The sequence below is a fragment of the Haliotis rufescens genome, unplaced genomic scaffold, assembly GCF_023055435.1.
Source record: "Haliotis rufescens isolate VD_foot unplaced genomic scaffold, xgHalRufe1.0.p SCAF_36, whole genome shotgun sequence".
NCBI classification, from domain to species: Eukaryota; Metazoa; Mollusca; class Gastropoda; order Lepetellida; family Haliotidae; genus Haliotis; species Haliotis rufescens.
The window spans coordinates 3670646-3697604 of record NW_025964068.1 but is presented as its reverse complement, the minus strand read 5'-3'; the positions used below and the strand labels follow the sequence as shown (position 1 = coordinate 3697604).

General features: G+C 41.0%; 2 protein-coding genes across 2 annotated transcripts in view; one reads left to right on the top strand and one right to left on the bottom strand.

The window, feature by feature from the left end:
- Positions 1 to 7445, top strand: part of LOC124147754 (inositol polyphosphate 5-phosphatase K-like) — a 48015-nt gene extending 40570 nt beyond the window's left edge. The window contains exon 12 of the mRNA XM_046518507.2: positions 1725 to 7445. Within this exon, the coding sequence (XP_046374463.1) occupies positions 1725 to 1736 (12 nt within the window). The 3' untranslated portion in view covers positions 1737 to 7445. The remainder of the gene's footprint in view (positions 1 to 1724) is intronic.
- A 3952-nt stretch (positions 7446 to 11397) lies between these two features.
- LOC124147752 (metabotropic glutamate receptor-like) lies at positions 11398 to 23924 on the bottom strand. Its single transcript, XM_046518506.2, has 6 exons — positions 23719 to 23924; positions 18397 to 19878; positions 16604 to 16887; positions 14866 to 15881; positions 13607 to 13810; positions 11398 to 12690 (listed from the first exon to the last, which is right to left on the bottom strand). The coding sequence occupies exons 2-6, from the start codon at positions 19876 to 19878 to the stop codon at positions 12656 to 12658; spliced, it is 3021 nt and encodes a 1006-aa protein (XP_046374462.2). The 5' UTR covers positions 23719 to 23924; the 3' UTR covers positions 11398 to 12655.
- Positions 23925 to 26959: the final 3035 nt, after the last annotated feature.

Sequence of the window (26959 nt, the reverse complement as noted above, 5' to 3'; positions counted from 1 at the left end):
AGGCTCTCAGCAATGTCGAAATAGGTTTTATCGGGGAAGTGGTTAGTGTGTCTATGTCGTCACCCTTGATGCAGAAAGTGTGAATGGGAGAGGAATCCCAATCGGTGATGATATCGGCATCTCTCCGTAATCCACGCCATTACTTCATGATCCTCATGTATTGAGGATAATTATGCTAAGATGAATCCTCCATTTGTGGTGGTTCGAACACTTCCTCCTCTTGCCAGAAGATAGGAGGCATTTGGGTTTGTAGCTGTAGATGAAGACTGAGAATTCTGCGAGCTATTGTGTGCCATCGTCGTTGACTGTGCGCAAGATTTGTTGAACATCTGCTGTTGAGTGGCAATTAATACCTGCTGCGTAACATTAGCTAAAGGAGGCTTCGTGAAAGCTGCCGGGTGTGTGAACGCTGTATTGTGTGAATGTTGACTGTTGTACGTGGGCTGCGCGAAGGACGGTATCTGCGTGAAGGTATGCGGTTGCATAATACTTGTATCATGTGTTTACAGCCTGGACAATGGGGGCGTCCGTGAAGGTCTGCAGCTGCACCGGAGTGGGCTGTTCTTTTGACCCTTAGACAAAGTAGTAGTAGATCTAGTAGATTTCTTCACGTTCGATGATGATGGCAGAGGTTTTGTAGAGGTTATAACCTCTACATAAACATGCTCTCTTACCGGAGAGGACTGCTTAGCTGTAGAGGAAGATATATTCTTCTTCTTAGCTAATTCTTGTAGTTTGATCACCTTACTGAAGGTTGCAGTATGCTTATCTTGTTTTTAGACCCTGTGGACTTCTCACTGGTAGACTAGGAAGTGACTGAAATGTCATCGACGGGATATTTTCCAAATCAAAATCTCTCCCTTCTTCAGTCAAAGGACAAGGTGTAGATTCCCGTCATTTCTTCACTGAAGTTGCCTCCATGGATGTTAAGGGCATGCTGATATATTTGTCAAATTCCCCCTGCTATGGCACAGAAAGTGTACCTATTCTACGCAGTGCAGTATAATGTGATGCAATCAGGCGCACATCCGAATCTGAAACACGTAAATTACATTTGTAACATGTTTTCATCATTCATATAGGGGCAAAATTTAAGTCCAAATTAAAACAAATATGTATGCCAAATTTAAAAAATAATCATTAGATATGATGTATAGAATGTTGAAGAAACTAATCCAAGCACAAACATTTGTTGAAAAAGGTTAGTTTTGAACGGATGACTTCGTTTATGAGAACATAAAAAAAGAATTCACAACTACGCAGATGTCGCTAAAAAGAAAAACATCACAGAATCAACCAACGTCCCCATGGGCTTTATAGAACAGATCGACGTCAGTCACATATTACAGGTGGATCCCACCAGCTCAGTGAGATTCAAGCAATAAGTAGGAGTCAGGATAAGATAAAATATGTATTGTTTTTAGTAAAGATATTATTTATACTTATCCTATCTCATCCGCATGAGCACCCAACCAGCCCCGCCTCTCTCCACTGATGTGTTTTCGGACCATTTAGTAGAGTAAAAGAGAGTGACGAGTTACTGGTCTCAGTCATGTGGTTCTGATGCGCCTGCGTGTATATATATACTGGGTGCGTTGGTGTGAGATGTTTTCTCTGTTCTCCGGGAACCCAGAACAGACGTTTCCACTACTATTCGAGAGAGAGAGATAAGCAATAAGTATGAGTCAGGATAAGATGAAATTGTTATTATTGACTTCTTGCAGATTAGCCCCTAAGTGCTGCTTCTACGGCCATCATACTGATAGCCCTGTTCAACACACCTCAACATATCCAACATCTAACTAGAGAAGAGTCCTTCTAATTGGTGCTGACAGTCATGTGACTTGTACTAGTCACATGACCTGTGCATAATCACCAGACTGTGATAAGAGGAGAAATATATTTTTGGCATTATGACATTGTTACGAATATTACAAATCTGAAATCATTTTATCTTTTGAGGAGTGCAATCTTCATTATCAGTATGTGTAGTTCACCCAAATTAGTCTGAGATACTCAAGCAAGGCGCCATCATATCTTGTAAGCTGAGTCCAAGTCAGAACAAGAAGGGAAATAGCCACTAGACCAAGAACACTTGAGTTCGCAAGGCCGCTTGTAAAGATTATTCTAGCATCTGACATGTCTGAACAGTTAAAGCACTCAAAATGACATGGATTACTACAGGAATGGCACCATTCCAAGTGAGGACATCCGAATTCATGGGTACATGGTCATGTCCCTTACTTATATAAAGACGAGGGATTTCTGTGCCGAACAGGGTTTCACTATTGTTCACCTATCCCAGGTATGTTATGTGTCACACTTGGGCTGTACTCCGTTAGAAAAACATGTAACTTCCTCTACATCTTCAAATTCCGTCTGCTGCTTTCTTGCAGTCTTACTAGCGTTCCTCGTTGAGAAGCTGCTACTGGTGAAGTGGTTGTGATGTGACTTGGAAATAATTCCGGTACCTCACTCAGATGAGAATATGCCCAAACTGTACCAGTGTTCTCACTGCTGTCCCTGTGCGAGGGAGTTGTGTCTTGTTCGACGCAGACAAAGTTTATTTCCTTTTTATATCTTAGCCAAATTTGGGCATTAAGTGGGATATGGTCGGTGTGAGGTTATTCACAAAGAACCTTTCAATGAAACATTATTCTGGGTGGATCAGTGAGTTCCCCATAGGGATTCTGGGTTGGGGGCAGTCCCCAGCAACCTATGCTTGTTGTCAGGTGACTGAATGGCCTGGGTGGTCAGCCTCGGGGACTCCTGGTGTGGATTGGTGATCACAATATCGATCATTGGATTGTCTGGTCCAGACTTAATTATTTACTGGTTGCCTTTATATAGCTGGAATATAGCTGAGTACAGAGCTACAGAACAGACTGATCAGTGTGTTTTCAGGAGACATTGGTTGGCATTGTGTGTGAGTTGTTTGTGATTCATTGGTCCGGGCGGTGATATGAGGCGCTTCAACATGCTGTGCAGATTTACCACATGGAGGAATCTACTGATAGTTGGCTCGGGTGCAAGTTAGCCTCAGTTATGATTCTTGGTCTGTCAGCACATTGCTGTCCTCCATTATGAAGCTGACACAGCATGATAGGATGGAGACACTGGTGTTTACCCCAACTCAACCATCTTGTTGTGGTCATCATCTCCCTGTAATTGAACTACATAAAGAACTAGGAAAGTTTTTTAGATATCACCTAAGTGAAAACAGAGATCTAAGGTATTACCTGTATATAAACAGTTGTAAGTACTGCTGTTTCTTACCATTGTTGGGCTTGTGTGTAATGTATTAAGTATATACAAATTATTATGACTTCCCGTGGCATGGACAAGTCTTGGCTTCAGTGTTCTGAGGCAGGAGGTTATTTACAAACCTCATTCAATTTATCTTGGGTAGAAACATCACCTGACTCAAGTCAAGAACTAACCGTTATCACTCCTGGAGGATATTTATAGGATTGAATCAGACCTCAAAATATGAATTATTTCCTTGGGAGTGCTCCTATTTTAATTTTTCTTATGGAAATAATTTTGGGGCCATCACATTTTTATAAGGAACCATATTCTAAATGAAATATGACTTGTAGAACTAGATGGGTGAAGTAGTTGTGAAACACCAAAGTTTGTTACGGGCCGCAAGTCGAGTAGTGAAGCAGTGATACAGCGGGGTGGAACCAGGGGCAGTCACGGAAACACTGGTCAGTCTCTTTGTGGGAGTGATCAGGATAAGTTGGGAGTATCAAACATAGGAGGGTTGTTAAGACTTTGGACTTACATTGACCCAGTTGAAATTATCCGTCTGGGTAACTCATTATGTACTGTTTTTAAATGTTTTATGAACTCATGTTGCAATGAGTTTGTGTCAAAATGATGACTTGAAATGGCCTAACTGACATTCCAACATGTCAAACTGCTCACTTGATGCACATACATACATAGCAACTGCATCTGTGTTGTTCAGGTTTCTTGGATGCCAAAAAGTGGATTGTTGGTTTTCCAGTTTAATATCATGTATCGTTTAAGTCTTATAGCTCTGTCGTTGATAAGCCCTGGAGTGATGGTGTGACACAGACACTCTACTCATGGACTGAAGAAAGGGAACACATACCAGGCGGACCCAAGTCACAAAGTGACTTAGTGACTTGGCTGAGGGGGACGTCAATGCAAAAGGTGTCTCCAAATGAAAGGGGTGGTAACCCCCATCCCCTTGGATCTGCACATGCATATGTGGGAGTAAACTGAAACCTTTGTGTGACATCACATCCCACTTCCATGCCAAACAGGGCCTGCTTGTTTTGTTTCTCAGTTTTGCAACACATATAGTTACATTTCAGTCTTTGTCTTGTTTTATTGATGAAAAGTATTGATATCAAATGAAGCAGTAAAGATTTCCTTCATGTTTGCGTATGTAGCCTTTTTAATTTCCACAGATTATTTATGAGATGTGGTAATACTTTTCTCTCCTGATATTGTATTATGTTGATAATACATTCCTTAACCTGTGACCTTATTCTGTAACTTGTTTTCACATGTTGTCCGTTGGCGATAAACAAATTGAAGGAGCCTAAACCACAGGAATTCCTCCCTGACTGAATCTTTTCTCCTGGTGAATGCATGTTTAATGTCTCCCCTGTCACAGGTGGGAGTGTTCTCTGTGTCAGATGTGTGACCACAGAACCAACTACACGGTTCACCTGTCAATGGTCAACACTTCTATCCTGTTTTGTTTCGGCTAAAAACTTTTGACTTGATCCACAAACGGATAATTATGCAGATGAAGTGAAATTAACTTTTAGTGAATAGGTTGCCCAGTAGATCTATTATTTACTATGCTAATATTACCTGTATGCATATATGTCATGTCTAATCACTATTGATGTGTGATATTGATGTTGTGTCTTAGCTATATTTGCAAGATATAGCTGTTAAGTTTCATGTAAGATAATTTACATTTGTTAGTTCTTAAGCATAGGTGTATGATATATCTCAGCTTTTACCAAACTTACATGATTGCCTTATCAAAATGATTATAGAAATCAAAATGTTTTTTAGCATTAACTTTTAATGTTTTTACCACTGATGTTTTACTTAATCTGCTAAAATCAAAGTCTCCTGGAACCAATGGTAGGCTGTGATATAAATTATTTCTTTGTTTTAGTGTATTAAGATTGTTCTAATCTTTTTAATCAATTGTTGCCTTTGTTTTTCAATGACAAGTTCATTAAGTACATTTTCTCAGAATTGACTTCTCCACAAACTTTGTCATATCAGCTAAATTGTTTATTCTTGTAGATCTAGTATTGGTGCTTCCATCATGACAGCTCAAAGTACTAGGCCAAAGTATTTTACTCTTGTTTGTTAAATGATGTAGTTTGTTTGGTATTTTATTGGTTATTCCTGTATTGGTCATTAACCCTTGTATCTGTGGCGTGTATCTGTGTGGTTATAGAATGGTTAGAACACTGTACATTGTTTTACTCCTTTCCTTACTTGTCATACAGATTTATGTCATTTTAATAATAATATGTTTTAGACAACAGCGTATTAATGATATGTTTTAGACAACAGCGTATTAATGATATGTTTTAGACAACAGCGTATTAATGATATGTTTGAGACGACAGCATATTAATGATATATGATAATGATATATCAGAGATCTTTCAGCGAAAGTTTGTGTTTATTGATCTTGATGAACTCCAGTTTAATGTCCACGGTTTGCTGCAGTGTATACATAATGTCAGCATAGTGTCATAGAGGACGACAGTTGACCTGCCAAGAGGGAGACAGTGAGAGTCACTTGTCAATGACCCAATCTCCTGGAGATCTGCACAGTATTGATGCACTGTTAAGAGACACATTGTATTGATATATTCTTCGTATTCTGATTTATGAATGTATTGATTTGATTTACACTCAATCTCATTAAAATCAGATCTTAGTTCTCGCTACCGCTAAACAAAGATCTGAGGACATCCCATTAGGGGTCATGTCAGAACAACCTTTCATACGACCAATCAGAGCGTCGCTTATCAGATCATGAAAGTGACAGTCGGAATGTGATTTCTAATCATGCAATCTCGAAAACTTTTACACAGGGTTTTCCGAACGAAAGTTACGGGTTTAACGACTGAATACATACAATCTAGACCATATATTTGCCATTCCAGAATGTTCTTTTGTTCAGGTTTCAAATTTTTAATCGAGAATTTGTCAAAATATGTTCTGTAGCGTAGTGGCAAATTTGAAATTAAAGCATGAGAAAGCTGCCTTCTGATTGGCTAATGTCAACTTCTTGTCAGTCCTTCCATTGGTCGATCAAAATTCGCGCAAGATCCGTCTGATGTGACCCATAGTGGGATGTCCTCAGATGATTGTTTAGCGATAGCGAGAACTAAGATCCGATTTTAATGAGATTGATCTCCACTGTAACACTTAGTCTACACTTTCCTGTGATGATCTCCAAAGCCAACTTGCTTGCTTCATACTAGTCCCAGTTTGTTCAACATTCAAGGGACAGCAGTATTAGAAAATAATATTGATATTAACCTCTTTACCTACATATATACTTATGTAACATATAATATCACAATGTTAGACAAATCTATTGTTTTTCAAGGCTGGTTAATATGGTGCCATTATCCTCGGTTATCCAGGGTATTGTGTGTCCATTCTATTATCATAAATACACTGGACAGTCACCATTGCTTTGTTTATAGGTAAATTTGAAAAGATTAGCTAAATTTGAATGACATGATAGTAACTATAGCCATCTATGCAAATCGCAGACAGGAGCAAGTGACAATTGGTGCTAAGTTAGTGATAAGAGAGATGGACATGCTGATGAAACTTCCAAAACGAAGCTTTGGTGGTTATTTGGTCCAGGGTAGTTATCAGAATAGAATGGCTGTATAATACCCTGGAGCACCAAGGATGTCAGAGAATATGATGATCATTAAATGTACAGAAATCCATTACAATTAGAAATACAATTATACCAAGTGTTATTTGTACCGATAAGTACCGTACATTTTGATATATGTTTTTCATTTTTCTCTGTTCACTTCACAGACCTACTCAAGTTTGAAGACATAAAAAATAGATGTTAAAATGGCCACCAATGCAGGATTTAACAAAAATAGGTGTTGGCCTAAACATAGATATTAAAAATACATAAATAATATATTTGTTATGATATTCTGTTTGTTGTTTACTTTGGAGATGAATGTGAATGCATTGCATCAGTGATCTTGCTTCGCCTGTAACACTGCAGTATCTGTCGTGACTACCCTGTAGTAGTATGTCAACCTGTCGTGCATGGGTAGTTCTTGCTGCAGTGATGCTAACTATGGGAGTCAGGGCATATGTTATTCATATTATATACATTGTTGCAGATATACCAGATTTGAAATAAATATTACTATTTTACAATATGATTATTTCCTGTTATTTGTGCTCATGTTGAGTGCTGGACATGTTATGCCCTTGTGGAGAGAGTGGGGGAGATTTACAATGGGCTCTTGCTGTCAACCTCAGGTTTGCCTGCTCCAGACTTGATTTACAAGTGGTCAGTGAGATGTTGGTGGCTGTGATCATTGTTTCCCAGCCTATTATGAATCCATTAAGTCTCCTCTTCTGACAAGCACGTATGTTGGACATACTCTAACCTGGATACCACCAGGGGAGGGACATTTCAGTGTATAACTGGGTAATACTAGAGAATCTGCACAAGCTGGTAGTTGAACATTTCCTGGTATTATTCACATGTTTTTACACCAAAATAACTTGTAATGAAATGTATCATATGTGTCGCAATACAGGGGTCGTAAATGGATGTCTTGTATCATGGGCCTCGTATCACGATACAATACTGTATCGCTGTATCGTTACACCACTATAGTAAATTAAAAAACTTAAAATTATCAAAGAAAGATGATTCTGTTTGAAAAAAACCATGATATTTGTTGAACAGCAGGACATTTATTCCTACCATTTTCTTCCTAGGTTTATTTGATGTCCACCAAAAAGGCGCCACACCCTTCACATGTGGAGACATCAACCAGAAACATGGCTTTGAGCTCCTGGAAGCATTTAACTATGCAGTCGATTTTTTGGAGACCCGTAAATACCAATACGGTTTGTCAGCACACTGAGGTTTTATGACCCTCCTTTATATACAGGATTCTGACATCGGTGAAGCCGTCGTGGACTCCCAAGCCTCTACCACCTGCCTACCCCCATAAAGTAGTTGGCAACTGCCTGCGGTAAGACAACAAACATGCCTGCATGGATTCCTAAAATGACTAAATATGGTAAGAGTCATTTTTGGTTCACTAGACCTCCATAATTTAAGATAGGATACAAATTGTTAGTATTCATTTTGAATATCCTAGATATTCATTTAAAAGAGATCTAGTTTTGTATTTTCCCAGTTCCCCATTGAATGTACTGGTTGTATAACAACACCATATGTAGAGGTGCAACTGCAATGTCGTGGCAATTTCAAGGGCTGATAAATTTGCGGAACCCTACGATCATGGGTTCGAATCCCAGGTGAATCTTAAAATACTTACTCGTGGGATTTCACCAAAGTGGTAAACATCTGAGACCTGCAATTCACCTAACAATCAAGCTGATAATTGAAAAACTTTTCAAAAAGGCGTAAACACAACTCATTCACCTACTCACAGGCTTATAGTCTGAGACTCTCTGTCTTTTTCACTCATACAGTATACTGTGTACACTGGTCGGCTCGGAGACAGTATACTGTGTCAGTAGGGTATCCATTTCAAACTGATCGGATCGGAGACAGCATACTGTGTCTGAGTAGGGTATCCATTTCAAACTGATCTGCTCAGAGCTAGTACACTGTGTCTGAGTGGGGTATCCATTTTAAACTGATCGGCTCAGAGCTAGTATACTGTGTCTGAGTGGGGTATCCTTGTCAAACTGATCGGATCGGAGACAGAATACTGTGTCTGAGTGGGGTATCCATTTTAAACTGATCAGCTCAGACACAGTATACTAGCTCTGAGTGGGGTATCCATGTCAAACTGATCGGATCGGAGACAGTATACTGTGTCTGAGTGGGGTATCCATTTTAAACTGATCGGCTCAGAGCTAGGATACTGTGTCTGAGTGGGGTATCCATTTTAAACTGATCGGCTCAAAGCTAGTATACTGTGTCTTAGTGGGGTATCCATGTCAAACTGATCGGATCTGAGACAGTATACTGTGTCTGAGTGGGGTATCCATTTTAAACTGATCAGCTCAGACACAGTATACTGTGTCTGAGTGGGGTATCCATGTCAAACTGATCGGATCGGAGACAGTATACTGTGTCTGAGTGGGGTATACATTTTAAACTGATCGGCTCAGAGCTAGGATACTGTGTCTGAGTGGGGTATCCATTTTAAACTGATCGGATCGAAGACAGTATACTGTGTCTGAGTGGGGTATCCATTTTAAACTGATCTGCTCAGAGCTAGTATACTGTGTCTGAGTGGGGTATCCATGTCAAACTGATTGGATCGGAGACAGTATACTGTGTCTGAGTGGGGTATCCATGTCAAACTGATTGGATCGGAGCCAGTATACTGTGTCTGAGTGGGGTATCCATTTTACTACTCTAGCAAAGATGGACTTCCAGCTTAAACCAGGCCATCTACCTCCAATACATGGGGGACCAGCACCAAATCTACATGGATGGGTAAAAAATCAAACTAGTGGTCAAGAAGGCTTTGAAACTCCACTCCCTAAACCCTAAAACTACAAACAAGGTGTAGAGGCTCCCCTATGGCCAATCAATCTTCACTGTGGCGTTGATGGCCATCTACACGGTACTGTACAATATTCTAACAAACAACCCAAGACAGTAATACCCACCGATTCATTAGGTAGCTTACCGACACTCCCAAATAAATGTACTGACAACAGAGGTAAACTCATAGGTAAAATTCTCGGTAAGATTCGGTAGCACGGGTGGCCCAGTCGTCTAAGGCGCCGCAATTCACTGTGCAGAGTTGCGTCCCTTGGGCACGCCAGAAACCTATGATTGTGGGTTCGAATCCCGGTTCGCCCCGAATATGTTTCTAGGTTTGTCAGCACCATACCAGTGCTCGTGGGTTTCACCAAAGTGGTAAACGTCTAAGACCTGCATCACTTGGGGCTTTCCTCCCACATTAAGCTGACACGCCATGATATGACTGGAATACTGTTAAAAGCGGCGTTAACCCCATCTCACTCACTCACTCACTCACTCACTCACTCACTCGGTAAGATTCAAACAATCCAAAAAGAGGGCAGGGTGGTCCACCTAGCTTGGGTCCTAGCCCACATCGGAAAATTCGGAAATGAAAAAGCTGCCAAATCAGGGGCCAACTTAAACACAGTAAACTCAGACCTCGGCCACAGTAGGGCCGAAGTCAATCAATCTAAGCAAACTCAGGGCTAAATTGACACCTAAATACCAAAATTCAACGATAGCAAAACACCTTAAACAAATAGAAAAAAATCAACACAAAGTCAGAAGATACCACAAAAACGGACAGGTCTAAAACTAGACTTGGTTGGGAAATTCTTCAATGCGCGATAGACGTTGTTTTCACAGGCCTTTTCCCTTGTAAGCATGTATATATTACCGTCAATTTGTAAAATGTAATTCTCTCAGGCAATTTATAAAATGTGTAAATATTTCAGTCATTTTGACTAAAAAATCTGTCCAGATTGATTAAGGCGATCCAAAGGGCCTACAAACATCACAACAGATTACCATGTAGGATTAGAAGACAAACAACATAGAAATGTACTTTTCAACGTAACATTTTCAGTCTCTTGGTGATGACATTAAAAATCAAAATGTTTGGAATTCGTTATCATTATAATACGGATGGAAATGTTTTTCAGTCACTTTGTTAAATAACTGAATATTTAGGCGTTTAATAAATTTGAAAATGTTACACATTTTGACAGTAAAAAATATACACACTATCAAAAAGCAATGCTCAGGTGAAATATTTACTTTGTGTTGCAAGTAAAAATAGTGTAAACGAAAATCGCAAAATTACCAAGCAAATGACTTATCAAAACTTCGTCACCATTACCGATGCTAACCACAAAGATACCTACATTTCCTTATTATCTCGAAAACTGTATTTCATTTTGTTGATCAATGTGACCATACGCCCTTAATACTACCCATACAAGTGACTAATGCGCTTACGAATGGCGGCATATATTTGCAAAGTAACATTTTTAAAACATTCCTTCATATGTTTCTAGGTATGCCACGAGTGCGAAATCGGCACCTCCGGAAGCGCACATTAAATCTCCATCATCATGATGCTGATATATTCATCGTAACACAAAGGAACACTGACACACGAGGAAAAAATAAATGTAAAACTTTATACACATACATGTATACATATATATAACATATAGGCGAAGTACGTGTAGATATACAATAACGGACTTCTATCTCTTGTTTCCGTACATATATTTATATAACACAGGTTTGATACGTGGAATCAACGCTATATGGTCCTACTCGAGATGTAAACACTGCACGATCGGTGCACACGCGAGGCAGCTGTTTTGTTATCTCGGTTATCATGTGCAGCCAAGACCAGTTAATGTGCAATGGTGCAATGATACATTTTGATTTTTATCTTTTCCTGCTCATCGCGCGAACAGCGGTATCACAGAACGACGGCTGCTCCTCATTTGTGGGAGAGGGAGAAATGTTCAACAGAAGAACATGACCATTTTTACGGAAACGTATTAAATTATTTATCGTAGATCAATGTGATATGTCATTTTCATCGTAGCTAAATAAAGTCACTAACACTAAGTCAGGTGAAACCCTATTTTTTAACATGTCTCAATATGCGTTTTTTTTATCGACGTGCGGGTCAAACTACATACATATTATTAATTCTGGTATTTTTACAAACCACTCACTTAGAAACAAATAGCATATCATCATTCACGCAGTCTTCTGAGACGGTGAAACTGACGCACATTCGACACAGCTCGGCTGTCCTGTGAACTGACACGAATGGCTACCAATGCAAACCTTGACTTGAGGGAAGACATACCATGCGGTTTACTCATTAAAATTTGAGACAGTCTGTATTTCAACAGCGAAATGAAATTTAGCTTTACAAATATACATACATTAAAAAGAAAAGTAATATTTTTAAAATATAATTGTTAGAGTTGATCAGACACCAAGTTGTTCTCCAAATTACTAGTATATCAATTCGAGAGACTCAAACCGACGTCGATGTGTATATTCTGAATGCAGCCTCGAAGCGTATATAGATATTTATGTACAACGAGCAATATCATTTCAAAACGATGTACAGCACGTCAACGCGAGCTCCTACAAGCACGGCCGTCTGTAGCTGGTTCATGGTTGATAAACTTAAAGTCTTCCCTGGACCGCAGGGGATGGAGCAGAATGAGATGTCGGTATCTCAGTGTGTGAAGATATGATGGTAAATACTTCTTATTAATTTACTACATCAATCACGTTTCATAGATGTTTTCTTTACAAAATACATATTTGGAACAATCTCCTGCTCAGATTGTTTCCAGCACTGCCCAACACTGGCGATGTTCAAGATGTTTCAATACCCCCTCAAAGAGCGCCAAGATTTTGGGTTGACCCAATTCCTGAAAGAGAAAAAATATATTTGTAATATCCATATAACATTGTATGCCGTGTGTTTTGATCAATCTCATTATGATCAGATTTTCTACTCCGATGCCATAATTGTCTGGAGATATATCGTATCTCAGTAAAAGATCTTATTTCAATAAGATGTAAATAGTATTTCAGTGATACCACAGCGTGTCAGATTACTGGGTATACCAAAGATCATAATCGTTGCGATCAGCCAATCCTGTTACGCCCAGGGGACGTAATTTTGCCATAGAAAGTGACGGGGGCTGAAATTAGAGCCGATGCGATAAAGCCCCTCAAAAGGTATTGAACTGAGAATATACCCGTATTCAAGACATCTTGGGTTATTCCAAATGGTTCAGATAAGACAATAAAAGACTAATGTGAGGTGAGGTGAAATGGGGTTTAACGTCGCGTCGAAGATTATTGCACTTATATAGCGACGTGCATGCACGTGTGTGTGTGTGGCTGCTTGTACTAGTCCGGACTGATGCCTATTAATAGTGCTAGCTCACTGAGATACCATGCCGCAGTTTAACATGAATACCCCACTCAGACACAGTATACTGACTCCGAGCCGACCAGTCCTTGTTTTAGCCCCTTTATGCCGAGCGCCAGACAGGGTAACAACAAGTACCATCTTTTAACGTCTTTTGGTATGACGGACCCCGGACCTTCCGATTTCCGGGCGGACGCTCTACCACTAGACCACGGAGGCGGTCAAAAGACTAATGACAATACATGAAAAAACAAAACACAAACAGCCACAGAGAGCATATTACACTCCTTAGTTCACTTGAAACACTTCAACTAAATATAAATTTTAGTTGAGAATAATACACACTTTTAGTTGTTTCATCACACATATTTTTAGTAAAGCTAAGATCCTTTCCAACGCGAGCTTACGTTTTAATGTTCCTTTAACAGACCGGGGCGCGTAGGCAAACTCAGACTGAGGCCTTCGCCTCTCAGTCGGGTGTTTTCCGGTTAGGTCCGGAGTTACACGAAGCACTTTACTTCCGGCCTCGCTCTTCTTCGTGTATCCAGCAGGTGCACTATATGTACTATAGGGCCCAGAATGGTGACCCGGATGCTTTAGATGGGTTGCCACTGGGGAAAAAAGAAGATACAAGATTTTTAGATAAGATGATTTTACAATACCTCTCAATTTCTACAGCACAGTCAAACATGACAAATTCCAACTTGTTTATATCAGGTAGATTGTCACACCGGGACACACGGGCTGACTTCTCTAGGGTGTGCCTTGTGGGTGGTCATGCTGAAATACATTCTCTAGAGCTTGTGAGATATTTTCTATGCAAACCGAAAGAGCCCTACATGTCAATGAACAATTTGCCAGAATGTGTGGTGAGGAACTTTGGGACATAAATAATAACAATAGAAAAAGTATACGCAGTATGTTTTCGTTTAACACATGTAACAAATCTGCGATCAAATTGGTACTGGCTGAATATGGCCTTTCCTCAATATTTATTTTTAAAATTAAACTAGACCAAATACGACATAAATAATTATTTAAATAAACAGAAATGCATGTACATGTAGTTTCTAATCAATTACTCACAAATCCAATAGACTTATCAGAAAACTATTACAAATAGACCACGGGGGTCATGAACTAAGATGAAATAATCGTCCTCCTCCAGTAAATGTTCAATGTGAAGGTTACAGTCATGTTCACTATTATTGTATACATGTTGTACAATTGACCTTTTGGCCACATATACCAATAAACTGTGTTTGTCCGGGATTTAAAAGAAAATTCTTAAAAAAAACATATTTGGCCTCTCGTTTTACAAAAGTTAACTCAGTTAAGATCGATTTGTGCATGCGGTTCCGATCTTCGACTTTGTTACACAGTCACATACCCGTAGCCCTAGTTAAGGCGGTCATCCAGCTGTCTGTCCATATACAGTTTGTTTACTCAAATACAGTCTTTGTTTTGCAAGCTATGTTCAATTTAGATGTACTGATGACGTATGCAAAAAGGGAATTTCAGATAGCCACGTATTAAGGGCACCTGTTCCTTTAGGGCTTTCAAACTACCAGTATGACTCAATGACTATATTTAACGCAGGCTGCAGTTTGTTTAAGGAAGAGCCGTATTTTTACCACTACATTCAGCGTCAGTATGGCATACTTACTGGGGTCACCATTGCCGACAACTACTGGTTCCGAATAGATGCCTGAGTTGTTCACGTAGAGTACCGAGTTGGCTTTGCTTTTGTAGCTAGGCGGTGACATAATGACCGACCCAGCGTAGTAGGTCTCTCTGTCGTCCTCGAAGTAGATGCCCTCGACGCCAATGTTGACAAGTTGGCGTACCTTGGGGAGGAACATCGCAAACAGGATCAGCGTCGCCGTCAGGAACAGCCCAAAGGCTATACAGGCGTCACCAAACTCTTGAGCAACGACGTGGTCTCTGTTAAGACCTCCCACCAAGCCCCATGATAGCCATATGGGGATGCTGAACCCTGCCGCAATACCGATGAAGATGCTCTCTCTGTGGTTGGTGATGATGCCATGGGCGTTGAGGGCGAGGACGGTGGTGATGAGGATGAGGAACATGATGTAGACGAGAGATAGGAGATGGTTTTCAAAGTCGTTGCGGACAAACGTTGTCATGTTGAGCATGCCGGTGTTCACCTTCCAGGTGTAGTGGTTGCACACCCAGGCCTGGTTCCCACCATTGTCCGTCACGAGAACAGCTTCCGGCGGCACCGTAATCAACCATTGGGCATCAATAACAACTTGGACCCCAACAGCGAACATGAACATGAGGAACTGGTAGATCCCCTTTAAGTAGTTGGGGGACTCGATGTCGCCGGGGAGGAGGGAGGCCTCCGACGTCTTAGACGTTAGTATCACCATCAGCTTCACCAACAAAACAGCAAACATGATGGAGTAGGACACGCCCACGCCGAACCTGGTGAGTGCGCACGTGGCCTTGGTGGGGACGGGAATAAAGGCGAAGAGGGTGAGGAAGCTGAGGAAGATGCCGAAGAGAAGAAGCTGCCCTAGCCACATTGTCCTCCAGCGACTGCCCATGCGCGTCCCCAGAAGCTTGTACAGGATGTAGATCTCGAAAATGATGACGGCCAAGATGCCAAGGCCGGCAAGCACACCAAGGGCGATAATCCATCTCTGCCCGATTTCAAATCTGGAACAAACATGTTATTCAGTGTGAGTTGGTTTGTATGTTTTTTTGAAATCATTTCAGTTATATCCCTGCTTAAGCTTAGTGTGGGATCGAGCAATAGATGTTACCACTTTGCACAAGGAGGAGTAGTCTCTACAGACCGATGGCCTTACTTTGGGAAGCGGAGGTATCAATACTCTTTTGTTAACTTATCTGGTTAGAGATTCAGAGCACAAAAGCCCCCTGCTGTTAGACAACTTTCTCGTCTGTGTAGTACATTATATCTTATAACTTCATATCAGATCACTGCGTTGCCAATTTTTAAGTGTGTGAATTCATAAGAAATCTAAAAGGCATCTTTCGATGAAGTGCATATGTCCATGTTACATGACCCGTTATTGCACAAAACTCGTTTAAATCTGATTCATGGAAACCTAGCTTTACATCACCGGACACTGCCGATCTGGACGATTTCACAAGGGGGGATACTTCGGAAATACCAAGTTTCAATGTATTCAGACCAATGGAAGCTTTCGATGTTACCTTTTATAAATGTTTTACTGCTTAACGGTAGCCATAGAGAGGTCATAACGTGATCGGACTTTGTTACACATGGGTAGAATTGTGCGGAAAGGCTTTCCACTGTGGAGTATTCAGGTCACGTGCTACCTTAGGTCTTCCAGCCCCTGGTATCGCTTATGGCCTCGTTTAGAAAGCTTTTATTAGCATAATAAGTCCAGTACCTGGTCATCCACATCTCCCCATTGCGAGGCGACTTGAAGTAGGCGCCGGTCAGCTCCTGGCTGGTGGGGAACTTGACGAAGGTGAAGTTCCCGCCTTCAGTTGGGTCCTTAGTGGACGTTGCCGTTGGGGCGGTTGTCATGGCAGCGGTAGGTGCTTGTGTGGTGGATACTTCGCCGCAGTCGGTGCAGGGGTAGTTACAGACGTCCTTGTTCTGGTAGAACCTCATGTCCAGCCCCCGTGTCCTGGTCAGGTTGGCTCCAGCTTTATAGTTAATGTTGCCGAACTACAAAACCAAATAGACGATCCGATGTTTTATGGTTATTCGATTGGAAATTACGAGAAGATACTGCCCACACAATTACCAATATCTAAACAACATAACGATTGTACAGTCGTTGTGTGAGCCACGTTTAGCGCATCCTTGATGGGATATGAACTAGCGTCTTTGGAAACACAGAAAATCGAGCGCTTTTACCTGTTGTCAATCTCACCCGCGTTGGTGTTGATGACGAATGTACGTAAAGATTTCGTTTTTATGATTACAATAAATGATTGATGACAATCATGAGGATTATAATCGAGTGAGCTTTAAGAAATAATCATGCAACATCCCGACTTGGACACAAGGAATGCGCTTCACACCGTGTACCCACGTGTTGACCTGAAGCCAAGCTATCGGCGTGATGTGAGACGGCGTTAACCGTTTAGCTGCCCCTGGCGCCCACTGACACCCCAGTACATTCTGTAGACACATTCCTGTTTGTATAAGCGTAGGTAGCGATCCATTTGTGATGCATCTCCTGTAGAGTTGTATGTAGGTCAGCTGTAGCATGAATGAATGGCTATAAATATCCTCACACTCTCCCGTATTTTCACACGGAAGTAAATCACCCCTCTCATCCTACAGAATCTTGTGTTTTCAGATTTGAATCAACATGTACTTGAACAAGGCTATGTCGCAGTTCGTCTGCCTAATCCTAGCCTGACCCAACTTCACCCCAATTCTTGTTGTGCACTTTACCCCTGTAGTTTCTTGAATAAATGGTACATATAATATCCGACTAGACTGAATCATAGACCTGATCACTTAGCTTTACTTGACTGGTCTAAGTGAAGTAGTCAGAGGTGCCCTTGATATTGATTCAGTTCAATATAGAAAAGAGAGTCAATGAGTTGGGGTTTATAGTGTATATAACTGCCAGCTTCATTTTGGAGTGAATGGGTTGGGCTTAAGTAATGCAGGTCTGAGACGTTTACCATTTTGATGAAACCAACGAGGACAGGTATGATGCTGACAAATGGCGAATCTGGGATTTGAACCCATGTCCACAGCTTAGTGCGTCGCCTTAGATAACTAGGCCACCCTGGCCCCCTTGATAAGGGTAGAATGCTATCACTGTCGGTGACGGTCGAATTGTAAAGAGCTCAATCTGTGAAGTATACATTTTTGTAACAAGCAACATTTAGGACCGATCATCTGATCTTTTTTATCGAAAAAAAAAGAAATTGTCCCAGAAAATGTTTGAAAATAATAATTATGCTTCAGACTGTTGACAAAAAAGGAATTTGTTGGCTACAAAAATATATTGTTGCAAGGTGTTATTCAATTTTTGTTCGAGTTAGGCTCAAAGTATTACCTGGCTTTGCATCTGTAACTGAGAACTAGTCTTCATACAAAATTCCAGTTCCTCTCAATGCTGGCCAACATGACATGAGATGACCGAATTGGGGCGAGCCGAGTGCCTTATCAATATTTTCTGAATGCGTTTAAAACCACTAAAATTATATCTACCTCAATATATGAGCCCTTGACCACGGAATACACTTTGTAGTTGGTGAAGCCGCCATTGCCACTAGAAGGATCGCCAGTCACGTATTTGTTGTTTGCTCCAACGCTCTGGTCGAACAAGACCCTACCACCTTCCCCGAAGGCCTCTACTTGTTTAATACCTCTGAAAATGGCGGTACCTCTGTTGCCAATATTGAGGAGGTCAGAACAAAGGTCGTATATGTTGCAGGCTTTTGTGGCAGCCAAATAAACGCCCCTGATGATGGCGTCGACAGCCATAATGGTGTATGGGACGTACACGTCCAGTTCGTCCCGAAGCGACTGGGTAGCGAGCACACAAGCGTTGGACGTGCCGTCTACTTCACAGTTGAACCTCTCTTCCCAATACTTTGTCAAGTATTTGTTGTCGATGCCCGATGTACTATTGTTAGGTTTTAAATCATACCAGTAATTTCTGAAGGCGTTGATGGCGTTCGTGTATAAAGGATCCGTAGATAGAGACACTACAATGCTATTGTTAGCAGCGCTGTATGCATTGTTGAGATACAATTCCGAGTTTCCCCATGAAGAAGTTCCAAGAAATATGAATCGTACAGAATTCTGGCTTGATCGGCCGTTGTATGCCTGAGATGACTGCAGGACTCTGTTGGCTGTAGGACCATCTGTGAAGAGGACAACATACTTCACGTTCTGCTTGTTAATAAGCTTACGCAGAACATCGCTGTCCGCTGAGGTGGACACATCTGAGGAGACCATAATACTCTGTACGATGCAGATACCGTTAGCTTTGGCATGTTTCTTGAATTCCTCCATCCCGTGTTTCCCATAAGAGTTGTCCATATAAATAAGCTGTGTATACTTTGCCCCCAGTTCTTTAGCCAGAATGCCAGCCAGGATTGCAGCATCATTAGCATCTGATGGGACGGTACGGAGGAAGTACGGGTACATGTTCCCATCGCTCAGTTCCGGTGACGTGGCCGCATGGCTGACTGTAGTCAAGGACATGTCCTTCAAAAGAGCGGCTGCTGCCAGCGCTTCGCTGCTTGTGTCTGGACCTACAAAAGCCAAGACCTGTCGTCTGTCGACGCCTGTTAACCTGTTCCGACACTGTTCAAACCCCATGATATTTTCTACCATCTGCTCCTTGCGCTGACAGTTGTCAAACGCGACACCTCCAATGGATACTCTGTTTCCGTCTGCTGGGAGTCGTGATTGAAAGTAATTAATTGCCCAAAGGAATGCCTGCAGGTTCATGACACCGCGTAGCCTGAATTTGTCACTACAGGAGTAGGCAGTGGGGCCCTTCTCGTGGATACCAAACAGGCCTCCGATATAGTAATGAGCTGATGGATCAGTAGTGGTAGTTTTCTTGATGGCCATCGGGTTCTCCCGGCACGTTCCGCCGTCTGGTGGGCAAGTTTCCTGAGCAGACGTCAGGGAGACAACCAGCAGAAGAACTACTGCAGGTCCCGGTAGGACCCTCATCTGCAACAGAAGAGAAGACAGTCGAACATGTGTTCAAGATATATATCAATTCCCGACATGAATCTGTGACACAACAGAACCACGTTAACTGAACCCAACCAGTAGGGCGACATTTCATTAAAACAGTTTTCAGATCTGTATATACACAAACATATATTCCCCACCTGCTGACCGAAATGTTACACAAATATATCCATACACCAAGAAATAATATCTATATATTCCCCATCTACCGACAGTTTTTTTTCACAAATCTACCCATACACCAAGAATTGAAAAGTCTGGCGTTTTGATTGAGAACCAATATGTTGGATTCTGAAACTTAATGTACTTTTCTTTTCTTCAATATACAATATTCACACCAACAATTCATTAATTGTACTCCTGTATTGTAAAACAATCATCATGTTCACAGATCAGTGTCATATATGGCCGGGAATGAATGTTACCATAATGAGTAGAATATGTTTTAAGTGATGCTAAATCGGTCGCGCTGTGTTCCAGGGGAGATAACTCTAACTTAGTACCGCCTGAAGCACATGCGAAATGTTGACTTGACTGCTGGGGCGGTGCGATGGGTTGTTTCACCTGTCTGGTCGGTTTGTTTGTGAGTTGAGATTAAAACCTGGATAACATTGTTGACATCTTGACAAACGGGTATATTGAACTCATGGTACTTTTGTATTTATTTGGTGAGCTGTAACTGTGAGTGAGAAGTGAACATAACAAACGTACCTGAAATAAAATATTCTGTAAATAATTTTAGTCTGCTAATACGTTTTCTGTACTTTGTGTAAAGCAAAGTCGGTTATACAGAAACTTGTCTCGGGCAAGTTTATTTCTGAACAACGAGCGTTACAGAACAGAACTATAGAAGAAGGACCTTCTGTCTTGAAGGCGGCATTTTATCAAGAGTAAATTCATTAAGGTACGTCGGACCGTTTGTCGTACTTATTAAACTCCGCATTAAAAGAAAGAAGATTAATTTGCCATATTAACGGGATAAAATAATATTACCTAGACTGAACATAAACATATACAAACCTATGAGGCTGACAGTATACATAATGTGAGTGTGTTAATTAGACCTTATGCGCTTGTTGCATTAAAACGCAATGATTCACACTTGATATTACAGTGAACGGGAGACGAACAACAACACAATTTGCCTGTCTAGTGGGACTATTTCTTTAAGGTACAAGACATTCTCTTGATCCATACGTCAGTATGACTAATAATGATATTGATTTGTCCCCGTGTATGTATAATAGGGCAGGGTAAACAACGCTTCAAGGGAGTCGAAGTTTTCTGAATTTGAATCCTCCCATCGCGTTATTTGAAATTCTGGGGGAATAAATCTCAGTTGGCACAGACTTGTGCAATCACGTGTATCATATAATGATATAACGCGCTATTGGATTTCTACTACATTGTTCTTTCTATGTGGCGTTTCGGTACGTTGTTGTTGCTTTAAGTGTTTAAGAGGTCGGCTTCTGCCTTAGGAATTTCCGCGGACCTGTTCATGTGAGTAGGGTACAAATATCTATTGGGAGTTTTAGTAATGATATGATTTCTGGTTTTGTATTGATATGATTTCTATTTTTGTATTGATATGATTTGATTTATTATTTTTAGAAACTGATAGATTTTTGGGCTGTGCTGTTTATATACGTCTGAGTAGCTAACCATCTTTCAGAAACAGTACGGCCTTCGCTATTGCATCTCTTGGCTTTAGGAGATCTATGACAGATAGCAGATCTAACAGCAATTCTTGTTTTAACCGAGGCCGGGCTGGGGCATGGTCTGGACGTTTCAGTAACAAGAGAGCAATGGATTCAGGTTGATTGCAAGATGGACATTCCTTGTCACAGGTATTGGTTGTGCGACCGAGTCTTGGGGCGTGTGATGGCTACTTCAACTTTCCTTTCATTTGAGTATGAGTATGGCTTTTGTGGATTTGGGGTTGACTTTTGGGGAGCCATTTGGCGATCCGGTGCAGATGTTAGTAACCTTATCAAGCGCGTGATCACACTAGACATTTGGTCTCACAGGCCTAACTTGCTACGATACATCTACACCATCCAACACGTGCCATCACACATGGTCAGTCTTTTCTATTTCTTCGTATCAACAATACATTCCCTCCAAACTGCCCTTTAGCCAAACCTGATCATACGTATTCAAGATTGACCCAATAAGAAGAGGCCTAATCCGGTCTTAACACTGGTACACCAAGCAAGTGTTGATTGTTGCGACATGTTTGGAATGTTATGTAACCCAAAACACAAGATTGGTAATTAATTAGCCACCATTGTCCCCTGCTGGTGGTTTAATGAAAGGAACATGATTCAGCCCCCAGGAAAACACCTTGTGTTATTGTACAAGACTGTATACGTCTGACACGTGCACCTTGTATTGTCTCCAGCCCCTTGCAGTACCAGGTGCTGACACACATGGGATAAACAGCATGGGATTTCTGATAAAAACTGAGGAATTAAACACCTACGTGATTACTTTAGAAATAAATGCAGCCACAATATTTAATATCTAAATAATTTAATTGCTTTCTTAAACCATATTTATTTGTTGTAAATTTGAATGTGTTTGAACACTGTAAAATATTGAAGTAGCATGTGGGATTGGTAGTACTATTTATCTACCTGCTGACGGAGTAGGTATATACTCCGAAAAGTTGTGTTCCTCAATATTAAGAAGTAGGCATCAATAATCTCTTCCTTGTGTGTATTACTTCTAAAAGCCAGTCAAAGACTTATTTATATAGTGTGCGTATCTACCCCTGATACAGATTTCTTCATTGCTAATGATAACTAACAACTTAATGTTTACAGCAAAACTACGCGAGTGTGTATGCAAATGAATAATGTATTTCCCGTGATGAGGAATACACAAACATGTTAAAATGTATTCCAACCCAAAGTATGGAGGACACAGTATGGGTGGGGTTTATATAGGCTCCATATTGATGGCACTGTCTGTCCTACGTACAACAACACAAGTGTACATATACAATGCTGACTGTTGGTGGAATTTGAAGGATTTCATGTTCCCGTCTTCATAAAAAGAGAGAATGTGGCTCATACGTTTAAGTGGAGGAAGTCGAATGTTTTATCTCTCTTTGTATTCAGAAAATAGTTGACCAAATATAGACAATATTTGATTCTATCAGTGTAATCACCACACCTTCATTTTACGAACTTGTTGATATTGAGCTGTGTCCTGTATTACACAACACAGATAGACCCTAGGCAAGTAAGTGAAAACTAGAGTGGCATATATTTAACGATTCTGAAAATGATATTCCATGTGGTAGAACACTATTAATAAGTGTAGAAGGAATGTCAACTATGAGAGGAATTTGGGGTGAAAGGGTACCTCTGTTTGCTATGCTGTATACAAGACATATTATTCACAAATGTTTTACGACATAATCCATGACATATAATGCTTTGTATATAAACACCGAGTGCCGGTGCCATCACGTTCCCTGTCCAAGGGTATATTGGCGGTACTGACTACACGACGTTTTTCCATAGGGTGTTGCCCAACAGGCGGTTACAAGGCGTGCGTTGTCCCTCTGGTGTAGCGATATTAAACATATTTACAGATAATGGGTTATCAAATGAGAACAAATATGTATATATATATATATATTAACGGATCAAGCTATACCAGTAATATAGAACATGTTGCCACCTACCCCGTCTGCACTATCAGGAGACAATAGTATAAACACTCATGCCTATTGTACCTGTGATATTCATGTACAGGGCAGACAACTAAAGAGTGGAACGGGTTATAAAATTCAGCATTTTCACTCACCTCAGAAAATTAAGTTAAATCCTCCCGGGTGTCGAGAATGAAAATGTAAATCTACCCGCTTTCCTGTGTATACCCAACGATGTCACAGAACCCAACCCAGGGCTGGTTGAGGACACTATAAATACACTGCCAATGAAAACAGCCCTGATTCACAAGAACCCAAGACCACGGGCACTGCCGTATACAATATAACGTCGGACCGGTCCCGATATCGCTTGCGCGCTCGGCTCACCTGTAAAACTGGTTCTGCAGGTTATTTTTAGCGGTCACAATGGTACACACGGCTCGTCGCGAACGCTGGATAACACAAAACCCGCTCAGCGGCATTTCCGATAAATATGTGAGTTTTCTCTCACTGTGTAACAGAACACGTTAATGTGGAGATTCTATTCGCTAATAGACGTTAATACAGCCGTTAAATAGAAGTACCGACTGACGGTTCAGTTCAAAGAGCAAGTGTATTTCAAGAATCGTTGTGCATCGTTGTGTGGGAACGTTACGTGCAGAAGAAAGATTTAAGACAGTTCAAACCTGCGTAAAACGGACACGGTTAAACAGAACTGCTCGCTTACATGGGCACAAGCAGGGATGGCGATCAAAACTTTAGACCCCCGAAAATCAGGGGTAGAATAGGTCTTCAGCAACCCATGCTTGCCGTAAAAGACGACTATGCTTGATGTAAGAGGCGACTAACGGGATCGGGTGGTCAGGCTCGCTGACTTGTTGATGTATGTCATCGTATCCCAATTGCGTGGATCGTTACTCATCATGTCAATCACTGGATTGTCTGGCCCAGACTGGATTATTTACAGACTGTCGTCATATGGCTGGAATATTGCTGAGTGCGGCGTTAAGCAAGAAACAAACGATAACAACTTTGTGATGAGTTCTGTAATCAGGTCACCTCAAATGTATAGAGCTTGTGAGGTCCATCTCACGGTGTAGTTTTAAACAATAAACATAACGGACTGGTGAAACGTACGTGTTTATGATTTTAAAATAATTTTAATGATACACCCCATATGGATATTTGTGAAACAATATTATCGCGTTTTGTGTCCGATCTTTGACAAAAACATGTATTACAGTTAAACCTGAAGTAGTCTGTCACGCAAACCCTGATACGAATATATCCAATACAACCCATGCAAGTCTATAATGTTTGGCAAGCCTAGATTACTGCAGTATCTGAAAATGAAGTGAGGCACTGGGCTCCTTTTTATTATATTTTTATTAAGATAATTTAACAACTGTTTTTCCTGTAAGATACGATGTTCGTATGTTCATTTCACAAGATGTTAGTCTGAACCTGAAGGTGCGACCGACATAGCACAATAACAGAGTTGTCTCCCTTCCACCACATCGTATAGTGAATGCATTGTTGTGGAACTTTCATTGGAATATATATTCAAAAGTCAAAAGTAATTTTCTTAGAAGATTTAACGAGTACTGGATTAGGCTTTTGAAGGCTTTCAAGTTTAAAACCGAAACAAATTCAAGCGAAAACACAAATTATTTAGACATACCAGATATTACGCATCTTAATGCATAAACAGCGAGCAGCTGCAATAGATGAGGCCTTTGTAACATGCTGTGTAAGTTCCTCTCTGTATAGATAGGCACATTTACCTTGGATTAAACAGTCGGAGACAATACACGGACACTGTACAATTCACGGGTTCTCTCTTACCTTCCCGCCCCTTCCCTGCCCCCGACTTCCCACACTTCCTCTAACAGATGCCGAGTAACCGATACCACATTGAAAGACCAAATTGAAGGAATACAGGACGGGTCTCCACTACAAGCAGGATGTTGTAAAAACTATGGCGTAAAGAAATTAAAATTGTTCGTACCGCAACTAGTTGTATGAAAAAAGTACAAGAAATGTAAAGACTTTCTGGTATTATGAAAACTCCGGATTGTTAATAGAGATTTCGGATCTCAAATAAACGCCGCCGGATCATTGCCACAGAAGCTGTTTGAAGAAGACAATGTAATTAACACCTGGCTGTGAACTGATAGGGTTGAGGCATCCATCCTGGGGCAGCGAGGTCGGTAGCTACGGATTATCAGGCACAACAAATAAATTCCCTTTTCAACCCTTTTTGAAATGTATCAAACTACACTGGTCTGTCTAGATCTCAACAGGTGGTTTGTCGCCTACTCAGAAGATAAATCAGTGTGTATATCGATATATCCTAATAAGGGGCGGTGGTGATGCATAGAAGTTCACGCTGAAGGTCCGGTGTCGATTCTCCACATGGGTACAATGTGTGAAGCCCATTTCTGGTGTACCCCGCATTGATATGTGTATTTATATCCCAGCTATCTGTGTACATCAAAAATATATTTACTTGAAGTTTATTCGTCATATTTACACCCAATATAAAAAAAATTATCTCCGAAATGTTTTTCCTGAAAAAAATAATGATGCTTCAGACTTTTAAAAAAAAAATTGCCTGGCAACCAAAATTACGTTGTTGCCAGGTTGTTTTTTTTCTTTAAAAACCCAGGCTCATTGTTTTGAATAAAATATAATCTGGTTTTGTAACTGCAGTTGGGTTTAACGCCGCTTTTGACATTATTGTAGTTATATCACGGCGTGTCAGCTTAATGTGGCAGGAAAGCCCGAAGTGATGCAGGTCTCGGACGTTTACTACTTCGGTGAAACCCACGAGCACGGGTATGATGCTAACAAACCTAGAAACATAATCGGGCCGAACCGGGATTCGAACCCACAATGATAAGTTCCTGGCGTGCCCAAGGGACGCAACTCTGCACAGCAAATCGCGGCGCCTTATACGGCTGGGCCACCCATGCCACTGTTGTTCACCCTCTCATGAGACATGCCTTCTGCATGGGCTATGTAACGTGTGGTGAGTCGTCGACCATCCATAATCATGTCATGTATTTATCAACATTTCCTTAATGGTAGTGATTCTAGGTCATTGTGATCTTTGTCATCTTCTCTCTTCTCCTCTTATTAAACTCCACTGCCCACCCCTTAACAGTGGCAAAGGAAGAAGCACCATCCCCTGAAGTTGGCACCATGTCCGCATCCATGGCAGTTGGAGTTAACCTTATCAGTTACAGATATTTGATGACAGCGCTGTAGCCAATTCTGTCCATTTTCACCAACCGAGAAATGCGAGAATACTAAGTCACTTTGATGCCAACAGAAACTTGCCGCCTGGTTGCGTATTGGTTGAAATGTAGCCTCTCAGCATGGCAAGTATTGTGC